This window comes from Camelus bactrianus, chromosome 16, assembly GCF_048773025.1.
Source record: "Camelus bactrianus isolate YW-2024 breed Bactrian camel chromosome 16, ASM4877302v1, whole genome shotgun sequence".
Classification (NCBI taxonomy): domain Eukaryota; kingdom Metazoa; phylum Chordata; class Mammalia; order Artiodactyla; family Camelidae; genus Camelus; species Camelus bactrianus.
Genome location: NC_133554.1, coordinates 15565786 through 15579639, shown reverse-complemented (window position 1 = coordinate 15579639; position 13854 = coordinate 15565786). Strand labels below are relative to the sequence as shown.

The window sequence follows — 13854 nt, the reverse complement described above, 5'->3', positions numbered from 1 at the left end:
AATTGTACAAATTGATCACCTGTAAAATGTGGAGAATAATAATTGCATTATAGTTTTCTTGCAAAGACTAAATGACATAATCGCTCTGAAAGCAAAATGTACGAGTGACCTATTCACCTGGAGAATTTTTTCTAAACCCTGAAGAGGGTTTATGGGGATAGTTTTGGTTATTTCAGACCTAATAACATCTAGGACAGAGAGATAAATTCTAAAATTCTTAACTTAGGGCTTTTTCTTTACTGGTTGGACCTTAAAAACATAATGCAAGTATACAGCCCTTTTATAGCTCCCTTCCTAAAGAATGAGTAGATCTAATTCTCCAGGAGAGAATTTTTTAAAGTCTGCCCATGATTTTATATTTTTATTTTATGTATGCCATGTAACAGTACAACATAAATAATGCAAAATATATATTACATATATCTGATATATGTAAAAATATCTTTAAAGTTAAACTAAACAAAAAGTAACCTACTAATTAACTTTGCCTCCCCTACTCCTGCTTGAAACTTGCAAAGGAATTAAGACACCCAAACTTAAGAGTTAATACAGAAACTTAGTTGAAAGAAAGAAAACATAGCTGTGGGTGCCCTCTCTTGAGGAAACTCTTAAGATCTGAGAATGATGATAATATATATCATGAGCGTGGGAACTCTGAGCTACTCAGGATCAAACCAAATAGCTCTATATAGTTTAGTTCACTGATACATTGTATTTATTTACACAGTGTTGACAAGCAAAGTCACCAGAATTGATAAACAAGAGAAATTATTCTCTGGCTTCAAAGTTTTGGAGTTAACCATCAGGGGTTGATAGACCACAGCTTCTACAGAGATGTCATAAACATGCCATCACCATGGTAATGAAAAGCCCCTCTCACTGACATTGACTACCTAATCTTACACGTGAGACGGATCACCCTTCAGGATCTACCTTCACTAAAGTTACTGAAGACCTTGATCCTTTTCCAAAAAACTAGGCTTATATAAACATGTCCAAGAATTGTCCTTATCCTTAATGGCATTTTAAAGATTCACTCTCTATTCAAGTGTAAATGAAAAAAACTCCGGACATTTTTTTAAAGTCAGATTCTTTGAAAAATAGATTCTCTTTTGAAGTTTACTATGACGATTAGTAGTCACGATGACTGAGGTTTCTGTTGATCACCAACCAAACAGTGAAAGCAGGCAAGACAACAAGTCTAGTTGAAATACTCACTTTATTGTTGACTGATTGAAATTTATTGTGCTTAAGGTGCTGAAATACTGAGGTGCTAGTCAGGAACCTTGTTAGCATGTGTCAGAACCTACTGGCTAATTCACGCAGAGATTTTATTTTATTTTTTACCACTTTGCCCGAGTCAGTAATGACAGCTTTAGTTGACAGGTAGCAGGAGATCCAGCTCCTTGGTCTGCTGCATTCATACATAAAAAAAGTTTGGAAAGCTGATAAAGGCATTTCATTAATTAAGCCTTAAAACAACTGACACCAAATCCATGCCAAGGTTCCTGCTTGATACTTGTTCCTCAAAAGATAATTCCCTTCCAACATATACAAAGCCAAGAAAGGTTTATTTCAGGGAAGGAATATCACCTACACAGTATATCAGCTTTTCAACATTACAGAGAAAAGGCAAAGTTCCTTCATTTAGAAATTGGGTCTCCTCTTCACATACTCTGCCAAAATACACAGTCTGGCCAAAAGATGTAAGAGTCTTGATAATCTATTCATCTTTCCAACCTTGCTCATAAAGATGAATAAATGCCCATCACATGGACATCAACTAGGCTAATCAGACAGACCAAACAGGTCACTTTTCAGAATCTACTTTCATATCTAAGCTGAGTCACCGCAGACCAATACAGAACTCATCCTTTTACAAAAAAAAGACTATCTCTGTAACATTTCCAGAGTTTGACATCATTGGGAAGGCACAATGCAATCTGAGAAATGAACTCTCACACACACAATGGCTGGAAGAGTACTTATATCCCTAAGTGCCTTTTTAACAAGTTTCATATTCCTAGGCTTTCCTTTTGCTTCTGCAGAGCTTATTAGGAAAACTGAAGCAGCATCCAATAAGATAGTTCTAGCCAATATAAAAGACTTTAAATCAGAAAGATTCTTGCTGTCATTGGATGAGCAAGTGAGGGATCAACCACAGAAACTGGACGTCCAAGATACCTCTCCTAACAACCAAGATTAGAATGTTACAGTCTATCCCACTACCCAAAATTCTCTTAGAAGCTTAAGCCATACATAAACTACTAAAAATATCAGAGGTATAGCTTCTATTAGATGACTACCAAACATTTTCTCCCAAAATTTGCACACAGCATCTTTTTTAGATGAAAATTTATACTTACTGAATGTAAAAATCTAAAATAAGAAAACACTGTGTTAAACCTCTTAATGTTTTTGTTCACACATTGTACATTTCCCCTTCAAAATAAAAATATTACACATGCATCCTTTATCCTTCTATCCTGCAATATTAATAAAAATAAAAAGCTTTAAAACTTTTAAATCTAGCAGCATTTATAAATACAATTATATTAAACAAGTTAAAAATACTTTTCTTTAGGAGATATATTAAATAAGTGATATATTAACAAAATCTTCTTACCATTTATGATAATGTATCATGAACATAAAAGAAAGATATGAAAATAGAAGAATGCTCCCATCAATAAGAAATAATCAGGGGCTGTTAAGTGTGATGGATGGTCCAAGTCCGGATGCCCTCCTCTTGAAACAGAATGCTGTGTTAGGAAGTAAGAGCATTTCCTGGTTAATCACTTAGAAAATTAGCTCTTTCCCAGAGTTTCTTCCCTGGAATTCCTGACCATTTAGACCTGTGATGTTGGTGACCTCACATGCCTTCGTTTCTCACATAATCTTCTCTAAAAGGATCACGCAGAGACTTGAAACAGACTCAACTCCCCACTAGAGTCGTGCTGACTACAGTTTGAGAGTGGCAAGATGACAGTTAGCACACTCACACACATTATTCTCTGGTACCATAGATGCAGCTGTTTTTAGATGCTTCTTGACTGTAACAGAAGGCCAGGACTTTTCATTTGAAAGGGATCTGGGCAGCAAAAACAAAAAAACAAAAAAAGGCTGCTAGATGTTTAATAGTTTGTCAAGGTAAATAATCTGAACTGAACAGCTGTGGTAAATACCAAATTCCCAATTCTCAATCAACAGAATTCTCAATTAACAAAACAAAAATAATTTTTTTTCCTTAACAGAACTAAAAAAATTCCAACAGTGTGTCACGTGCAAGGCTAGTCTGCCTCCAGCTACAGCCAGTGCACCATGTCACATTTGTCATCCATTCCTCACTCTTTTAATTCTTCCTCCTTTGGAAAGTGCTCCTGCTTGCAGGCCACATCCACCAGCAGATGAAGATCTAGAAAGAGAAAAGATTTGTGGACTTACTCTTAGCCTCTCAAACTGCTAAGTACGATGGACAAGTTTCTAGATAAGAACAAGTTGCTTATGCTTCACCTGTAGATTTGGCTCTAAAATTATATTATCTCATTAGATTCTCTATTTTTAGGGCATTCCTGTACTTCTAACGCACACAGATGCAGCCCAGTTGTTGACCCAAAGAAACCAATAAAGTTTAAAGTTTCTCTCCTTTTTAGTGATGTGGCTAAGCCTCTTTTCATTTCAACTGACTTTTATTGTATGTGAAAAACTAAGGAAAAGTGTCAAAAAGATCAAAGTGAAATAGACACATAAATGAAAATCCATTTATCCGATGCCATAAAAATAGATAGGGTTAGGGTTAGGGTAATATTACACTGTCAGAAATACAATGTTAAAATAAGTAATCACTACCTTTCCAAAGGTGATTGCCTCCGAAAAATGTCCACTTACTAACACAGCTGATTCTCTTGTAAAAACATCTGTCTGAATTGTCTGTAAGAAAGTATACTCTTCAAGGAGGTCAAAAGACAAAGTGGTTCATTAAGAATGGAAAGTCAAAAGGGGAGCTCTCAGCTCAGGTACTAGGTCGTGTAACACAAAACACTAAGACCATGCATAGAAATAGAGTTAAATGGCCTATCTGAGTAACACAGGCATAACTCAAAGTATCCTAATGCGTCTTCTATATTCAATCTCATTACTTTACAACTTCTAAAATAATGTGAACAGAGAGCCTTTTTCAGGTTGGTTTTTAAGCTTACAATTTTGTCCTAGTAGTATTTTGGAGTTAAACTAAACTAAACTAATGAGTCCTTTATTCCCTGCTAGATATACAGAGATTTTTGTTACTATATTTGTAGAACACAGCCTCTGAGGGATTGATCAACAGCCTGGGCAAGAGAACTGATTCAGTAAAATAATTCTACCACCACCTTTGAGAAAATCAAGAGGGCAACTGGAACAGTACCTAATTTTTTTGCCATATTTTGTAAAAGGAAGACCAATCACTAGAGAAAGGTACTGGCTCATCTGGGGAGATACACTAAAACCTATCCATAAAGACCAAGCAATTTATCCACATAAGCATCTTACAGAGGGAGAACAGACCATCAGCTCATCACTTAAAACTGGCTCCTTGTACAACCACGATCATGGCAGCATTATTCACAATAGCCAAAAGCTGAAAGCAATCCAAGTGTCCATTGATGGTTGAATGGATAAATAAAATGTAGTAGATACATACAATAGAATATTATTCAACCATAAGGAAGGAAATTCTGACACATGCTCCAACGTGAATGAGCTTTCAAGACATCATGCTAATTGAAATAAGTCACTCAGAAAAGGACAAATACTGTGTGATTCCACTTATATGACGTACCCAGAGTAGTCAAATTCATAGAGACAGAAAGTAGAATGGTAGTTGCCAGGGGCTGCAGGGAAGGATGCAATGAATATGGAATTTCAGTTTGGGAAGATGAAAAAAGTTCTGGAGATGGATGGTGGTGATGGTAGTGTATCAATGTGAATGTACTTAATGTCACTGAACTGCACACTTAAAAATGGTTAAAAAGGTAAATTTTATGTTAGGTATATTTTACTTTAAAAATGGCTTCCTTACAATCTAAATAACAGTAATAATAATGATTACAGTCATATCTTATATGTATATAGTATCTTTTTTTTCAACTAACTAAAATGAATTACTAGAAGGTCATCTAATTAATCCTGAGAAGTAAATAGATGACTGGAAGAATCTCTAAACTATATGGCTAATAAATGAAGCCAGTGGTTTCTAAACTTTGCTGCACATAGAAATCACCTGGGGATCTTTTGTTTTTAAATTTTTTATTGATTTATTATCATTTTACAATGTTGTGTCAAATTCCAGTGTAGAGCACAATTATTCAGTCATACATGAACATACATATATTCATTGTCACATTTTTTTCTCTGTGAGCTACCATAAGATCTTGTGTATATTTCCCTGTGCTATACAGTATAATCTTGTTATCTATTCTACAATTTTGAAATCCCGTCTATCCCTTCCCACCCTCCGCCCCCTTGGCAACCACAAGTTCGTATTCTATGTCTATGAGTCAAAGAAATCACCTGGGGATCGTTAAAACAATCCAATAGAAAGGAACAAACTGTCACTACACAAAACAACTTGGATGAATCTACAGGGAATTATGCTGAGTGAAAAAAGCCAATCCCAAAAAGTTACATACTGTATGATTCTATTTATATAATGTTTTGAAAAGACAAATTTTAGAAATGGAGAACAGATTAATGATTGCTGGGGGTTAGGAAAACTGGAAAGGCACAGTAGTGGGGGAGTTTTAAAAGGAAACAGGAGATATTGTTATGATGTTGGAATTGCTCAGTATCTTGACTGAAATGATAAATTACACAAACCTACAAACACACACACAAATGAGTGCAAGTAAAATGGGGGAAATCTGAATAAGACAGGTGGAGTGTATCAATGTCATCAATATCCTGGTTGTGTTATTATACTACTGTTTTACAAAAGACTACTGGGGAAACCAGGCCCTCTGTATTGTTTCTTAAAACTACATGTGAATCTAGAATTAAATCAATAAAATTTCAATTAAAAAACACACTAAAAACAAATAAACAAAACAGAAAAAAAACCAAATACATGTACATGTATGTTCAAAGCAGCACTATTCACAACAGCCAAAGGTAGAAACAGCCCAAATGCCTATCAGCAAAGATGAACGGATAAACAAATTGTGGTATATACATACAATGGAATATTATTTAGCCATAAAAAGGAATGAAGTTCGGATATACATGCTACCATGTGGATGAACCTGAAAAACATTACACTAAGTGAAATAAACCAAACACAGGTGGTCACATATTGTATGATTTCATTTATATGAAATATCCAGAGTAGGTAAATCCATAGAGACAGAACACAGATTGGTGGTTGCCAGTGGCTTGGGGGAAGAAGGAACAGGGAGCAACTGCTTAATGAATATAGGATTTTCTTTTGGAGTGATGTAAATGTTTGTAAACTAGGTAGAAGTAGAGGTTGTATCAACATTGTGAATGTCCTAAATGCCTCTGAACTTCTCACTTTATTTTTATTTTTTTAACTTTTTTTATTGAGTTACAGTCATTTTACAATGTTGTGTCAAATTTGAACTTCTCACTTTAAAATGGTTAATTTTATGTTATGTGAATTTCACCTAAAAATGTATATTCTCCTATCAGTTTGAATGATCATACAAAAAGAAGAGGAAAGCAGAAAATGGCTATTAAAAATAAAACTCATAACCAAACTCATATCTGTTTTCAATGTCAGAACATAGTAACAAGATACCGAATGATTATCTGTAGTAAGACACAGGCAGTTCCCAGCTACAGCAGAGCAGACCTGTAGAGGACACCACGTGTGTGCCCCCGCTGTACCTAGCACAGAATCAACCCAGGGCAGCTGTCAAAAAGCACTCATGAAAAGAAACCTGGAGGGTGGTTTGACTCCCCAAATGTTCAAAACGTATCTTTTGGTGGCTAGTTAAAAGATGGCTCATAGAGACAGAAAGTAAAATAGTGGTTTTCTGGGGACTGGGGGGAAGAGAGGAATAGGAATTGTTTAACGACCACAGAGTTTCAGTTAACCGAGATGAAAGGAGTTCTGGAGATGGGTCCTGGTGATGGTAGCAGAACAACGTGGATGTGCTTAATGTCACTGAACTACACACTTAAAAATGGTTAAGATGGTAAACTATGTTATATGTATTTTACTACAATTTTTAAAGACTGCTTTTTTCCAAGGATTTTTTAAAATGTATATCAGTCAGACAACAGTGTATCTGATGGAAGAAAAGGTAATTCATTCATTCAGCAAACATCAAGTGCCACAGGTAATATTCCAGGTGCTAGAGATTCAGCAATGAACAAAAACAAAATCCTTGCTCTCATGTAACTGACCTTTTAGAAAGGGAGAAAAATAATAAGTATAAAAATGTTACATAGTAATAAACACTATAAAAGAAAAAGAAAAATAAAGAATAGGAACTGAGGGAGGGCAGGACATGGGGAACAGTGTGCTGTAACAAACTGCACGGTCACAAAGGTTCCTATGATGAGCTGGCATTTGAGTAGAGAACTGAATGAAATGAAGGAACAAGCATGTGCATAACAGGGTGAAGAACATTTCGGGCAGAGAGAACAGCAAGTGTGAAGGCTTGGCGTGCTCAAAGAATACTAAGAGCCTGCTGTGGCTGGAATAGATGAGGAGATGGAAGGTGGTAGAAGATAAAGTCAGAACAGTTGCCAGGGGCCAAATATAATAAGGATTTTTAGATTTTATTCTAACTATGATGGAAAACCACTAAAAAAATTTAAACAGGGAAATAATTTAAAAGCATCACTCTGATTGCTATGTAGAGAAAAAACTGTAGGGGCACACAGAGGAAGCAGAAAGATCAAGGTAGGAGGTGGTTGTGGCTTGGACCATGGTGAGAGCATGTACAGGTGATGAGAAATGCTCAGATTCTGGTCTACACTGAGATAGAGCTGACAGGATTTGCTCATGGGTTGGATGTGGGATGTGAGAGAAGAGAGTCAAGGAAGATTTCAAGATTTCCGGTTGACTAGAGGTGACTAGAAGTACTATTTCCTGAAATAAGTAAGGCTGGGGAAAGGGAGGGATTTTATTGCATTTGGGACACTATCGGACACCCAGACAAAGCACAGGAAATGAGGTATGCCCAGGTGGAAGTTCAGACAAGACTGAGACTTAAGATAAAACTTAGACGTCATCACTATAAAGATGATCAAAGCAATGAGATTTGCTGAGGTAACCTAGGAATCGAACAGAGAGAAAAGAAAAGAGGTCCAAGAATCGAGCTCTGGGACTCAATATTTAGAAGGCAGGGAAGATAAAGAAGTTGCAGTAAAAGAAACTATGGAGTGGCCAGTGAGGCTGAAGGAGAACCAGGAAAGCGTGATGCTCCAGAAGCAAGGTGAAGAAAGTACTTCAGGAAGGTTGAGGTAGTCTGTTCAAATGCAGCCGAGGGAGGAAGGCTATGGCTCAAGTGGTAGAGCGCATGCTCAGCACCCAAGAGGTCCTGGGTTCAATCCGCAGTACCTTCTCCAAGCGGAAATCAATGAAGAAACCTAATTACCTCCCCCTTGTGAAAAAACGAACAAACAATACAAGCCAGATGCAGCTGAAGCAGAGTAAAATGGGAACTGGGGCAACAGGGTGGAAACAGGAAACCTCAACCAGAGCACCACCAGTGGTGGAAACAGGAAACCTCAACCAGAGCACCGCCAGTCGTGTAGCAAGAATGAAAACCTAACTGGAAAACCTGGCTGAGATAAGGGTATGGTTTCAAGGAGCTTTTCTCTAAGGGGAACAGAAAAATGGAGCATCAGCTTGATAAAAATATGAAGGAAAGGTGAGGGGAATTACTTTTAATAGAACCTATGTTTGTATGTTGACGGAAATTATCTAACATAAAAGGTAAATGTGATTATTGAAGAGCAACGGGGGTAACGGTAACCGCTAAATCAGTGAGTACACAAAAGGGGATGGGATTTTGTACACAAATGGAAGGACTGGCCTTTTTCCTCTGGAGCAGGAGGAAAGGCAGAGTGTAGGGTTACACAAGTGGTAGACTGACAGATTTGTTGGTAGAAAGATAGGCAAGTTCTCTTCTAGCTCCTTCTGTTTTCTGTCAAATAAGAAATAAGGTCAAAGCTGAGAATTAAGAGAGAGAAGGAAAGGTGTCAACTGGAGAAGAGAGAAGATATGAATGATAGAGTGGCTTTGGAAAATGGGGGTGTATGAGTAGGGAAATATTACAGGATTGCTCACAACACTAGGAACCCACATAAATTTAAAGTGAGACCAGTCATTTGAAAAGTACTTAACAGTAAAAAGCATCAAAATAGTAAGTATAAATACTGCTAAAATTTTGTTACTGCCATGTACTGACCACTCATTATGTACCAGGCACCATACTAAGCCAGTGATATGTTTTATATCATTATTATCTTCATTTTATAGATAAAGAAACTGAGGCTCAGTAAAGTTAGGTAAATATGTCTAAGTTACCACAGTATATGGCAGAATCCAGATTTTAATGTAGTTTTTCAATACCAAAAGCTTTCTTCCTATTGACTGTCATACTGCCTGTAACAGATAGAATATAAATCTTACACTCACTTTGGTTAATGTCTCTTAATGTCACAGGACTTTGCATATAGCCATGTTTTCACAGACCAATTTTAAGGAGGAATAATTTGCAACTTCATGAATTGTATTTCTCCTTACATTTTCATTACAAAAGCTGGCTTTTCAGCCAAGAGATTCTAGTTTAAGCATAAGTCATTTGCTCCCTGCCCCTAATAAAATGATAATGTGATTAGATGTCATAATAATGCCAACATTTCACAACTCTGCTGTTTCACAGCAGGAAGCCAAGGTCAATTAAGACTCATCTATCAACATCACTGACCAAAGGACATAGCTTTATTAGAGAAAAAAAAAAGGAAGAGTTAAAAAAGATAATTAATGTGCTAATTATTTTATCAGTTACACTTATAACCATCGTATGTAGTGAAAGAGAGGAAATTATTATTTTAACAGTAGGCACCAGAGTTCCTCCTGGGTAGGTAGCTGTCTTTGTTGAGGAATATATCTTCACAAGTTGTTTTGGTTTGGCAAGATAGACATTAGGAAACAGAAGAGATACCTAACCTTCTCTGCCTAAGACACACAACGCAGGGCCTGGTGATATCAGAGAAGAGAGGGTACGATGCTAGCACAGGGACAGAGGACAACATGGCAGGAGGCCACACTGACCAGTGATAAGGAAAGGTGGAAAACTGTAAAGGGACTGAAGGCCTCTTGAAAAGGACAGCTTACATTCCATTTTAAATTATTTGCAGTATTTGAAATGCAAACCTTTTCTACCTTGCCTATTCTTCAGAAAAGTGTGCTATACAAATAAATACCAGATGTAAATGTTTGGGGGAGGGGACAAATCAAAGGAAGGGGGCTCAGCTCCGCACCTGGAACGGCACAGAACAGACAGGAGACAACAGCTTTAGCAGGTGATATTTTAAAATAACCATACCAGTCTTCTCATACTTCCTGTCTGCACGTTATACCTTTTTCCATCTACTTACTTTCAACCTGCGTGTCTCCTGCAGCCAGCCTATAGTAGGAGTTTGCTCTTTTATCTACTCCAGCAATCTCTGCCTTTGAATTAGAGATTTTAAGACCATTTACATATAATAATTGTATTGGTTGAATTTAGGTCAACCATTTTATTTTATTTTCTTTGTCCTCATTTTTCATTCCTTCCTCCTTTTTTTTTTTTTTTTTTTTTGGATTATTTCTATTGTGTTGGTGATTACCCCTGGAAACAACAGTACGTATCCTTGTTTCTTTCTGCCTGAAGAACACCCTGTAGAATTTCCTTTAGTGCTTATCTGCTGTGGCACATGCTCTCGATTTTGTCTTTACCTGAAAATGTCTTCATTCTGCCATCATTATCAAAGGATCTTTTTGCTGGGTAGAGATTTCTAGGACTACCGATTTCTTTCAGTATATTAAAAGTTTGATTCTACTCTTTTCTGGCTTCCACTGTTACTCTTCAGAAATAAGTTGTTAGTCTAACTCAGGGGTGGGCAAATTATGACTCTGGGTCAAACTGGGCCCAGCACTTGTTTTTCAAATAAAGTTTTACTGGAGCATAGCCACAACCATTCACTTATGTATTATCTATGGCTGCTTTTATGCTACAATGGCAGAACTGAATGGTTAAACAGATCACATGGTACATAAAGACAGAAAAACAGACCAATGGACTAGAGTAAGGAGACCAGAAATAAACCTTCATATATATATATATATGGTCAGACGATCTTAGACAAGGACGCCAAGACTACTCAGTGGAAAAAGGTGTCTTCAACAAATGGTACTGGGAAAACTGATGTCCACATGTAACAGAATGAAGTTGGACGCTTATCTTACACCATCTACAAACATTAACTCAAAATGAATAAAAGACTTAAATGTAAGACCTTTAAACTATAAAACTCCTGAAAGAAAACATAGTGGAAAAAACTTCATGACACTGGACTTGGCAATGATGTCTTGGATATGACAACCAAAATCACAGGTAACGAAAGCAAAAATAGACAAATGGGACTACATCAAACTTTAAAACGTCTGTGCATCAAAGTACACAATCAACAGAGTGATTGTGAGTAGAATATTAGCTACATTAATTAATGTGATCTTGAACAAGTTATTTATCCTCTCCAAGCTTAAGTTTCCTGATTTTTAAGACAATGACAATACCGCTTTCATCAAATTTATTACATGGCATAAAAATGGGTATGAGGTAAATATTCATCACTGTCCTTTTCTAAATTGCCTTCAAAGTCTATGCCATTGTTTTGAACATCTTCAGTGGTATTAAGAAATCTTAATTCTTGGTCATGGATTGGACCATATACTTAACTAAAAGCAATAGTGCAAGCTAAGTTTAACGAATGAGATGAATGATCTAGACAGCTTTTAGTCGAAAAGGCATTCTGCAGAAAGAACCCTATGAGTCTGAGCAACATCTTGATCATATCACTATTAGTTTACCTTTTGGAGAAATTATCACAGATGTTCCCAACATTTCCAATTTTTATAGGTTAAAACGATTGTGTGACCTTACTGATTAATTCACTGAATTGTATGCCTCTGACATGCATATAATGGGAGAATATTCAAGTTGTCCATTGAAGACTTTGATGACTTGGTTTTAGGTTATGTAAGAAACATGTTTTACTAGATGTCACGACTTTCCTAAAAAAGTGATTCTGTCCAATTTCCCTAAAGAGTAGCACAAACTGTATGTGCCTAAAACAATCACTAACATTGGGCTCCTACAAACCACAAGAAAAATAATCCCATTAATACAACCATACTTTACAGTATCTTTATAATATGTTCAGGACAATGTCTTTAATGTCCATCTAATTTTCCTGCCACAATTTAAGCACATTTCCTCTTGTACTGTGGTCAGTTAATAAGAAATACTTCTATAATTACAAAGTCTTTGGAATCTGAAGCAGTTATTAAACCACCCTTCATCCTTACATTTTCCAAGTTAAATAACCTAAATTCCTTTGCTTTTAGCTAATATGTTCTCCTTTCAAAAGCTCATATTCTTACATGTAATAATGGAAAATAACTTTTACATACCTTACAAGGATAATTAAGAAAAAAGTTATATTAGTTATATTAAACAGCAATGTGATAAGTATATATTATAATTATGAATAATAAATGAAGACCAGAAAAATTGTCATTCATTATTAATTCTACACTGTGATTCTACTCCTAGCATTCTAGAGCACAGTAATCCTTACCAGGGGACTTTCCTTGCTGTGAGTTGCTTCTTCGTTCTCTGTATCTGGCTGGAGTGGATAAACCTGCATCTTTACTACGCTTGCTAGCAGGCCCCACTTCTGAAATAAGGAATCCCATCTGTTCTGAAGGCAAGATATTCTCAGGTGGATTGGTCTGGCATTTTGTACTGGCATCCACCTAAAATGTTAAACCCACTCATTATTCTGAATTTCCCCCAAATATCTACTAAAAGTTAAGATATTCTATCAGAGGAGTTCTATTATAGAAACATGATCCAATAAATACGATTGTAAGGCTTTTCATCCTGACGAATGATACCATCTTTGACTTTGTTAAGCTAATCTGAGTATTTGGTAGCAAGACGTGTATTTCCCTATACACAAACCACTGAACTGTCTATGGAGCTAAAACATTTACTTATGATCAGAGGAAGATTTACCGCGAAGCTGGATTTCTTTTTTTTTTTTTTTTTCGGTAAAATTCACACACACAAAAATTTACAATACCATTATTTTTTCCCACTTTGGCATCCCTTCCATCAGATTTTCCATCTTGGTAATATCAGAATGGCCATAGGCATGATCCTGTTGAATGATGTCAGTAAGGCTGTGAACACTTTATTCTATTAATTTTGTATTCTTTGTCTTAATGAGACCCTCTAAATTGTATAAGCTTCAGCTCCTATAAAATCTAGACCTGCCCTGCTTATGAGATATGAATTTCTGTTAGAGTTCTTTAAAATGTTTTCTTTAAAATGTCAAATCCCTTTGTCAAAGTGATCAACTTCTAAAATACTCTACTTGTTTATGAATTATTTTAAAATAAAACCATGTAATGAAATAAAGCTGAAAGTTTAAAACACAGCTTTCAAAAGCTGTGATACTCAAATTTTTTAAAAGAAAAAGCAACTGTGTGAATGCAATGTTAAGGTATGAAATCTAGTATTTTGAATGTGACTATGAAGGAACAAAGACGAATTTCATGTTCTTTCCACA

At 36.1% G+C, this 13854-nt stretch overlaps 1 protein-coding gene across 1 annotated transcript in view; it reads right to left on the bottom strand.

The window, feature by feature from the left end:
• Nucleotides 1–3121: 3121 nt before the first annotated feature.
• HSF5 (heat shock transcription factor 5) overlaps nt 3122–13854 on the bottom strand; it is a 28858-nt gene continuing 18125 nt past the window's right edge. The window contains exons 5-6 of the mRNA XM_010951110.3: nt 12859–13036; nt 3122–3415 (exon numbers count right to left, since the gene is read on the bottom strand). Of these exons, the coding sequence (XP_010949412.3) occupies nt 3345–3415; nt 12859–13036 (249 nt within the window). The 3' untranslated portion in view covers nt 3122–3344. The remainder of the gene's footprint in view (nt 3416–12858; nt 13037–13854) is intronic.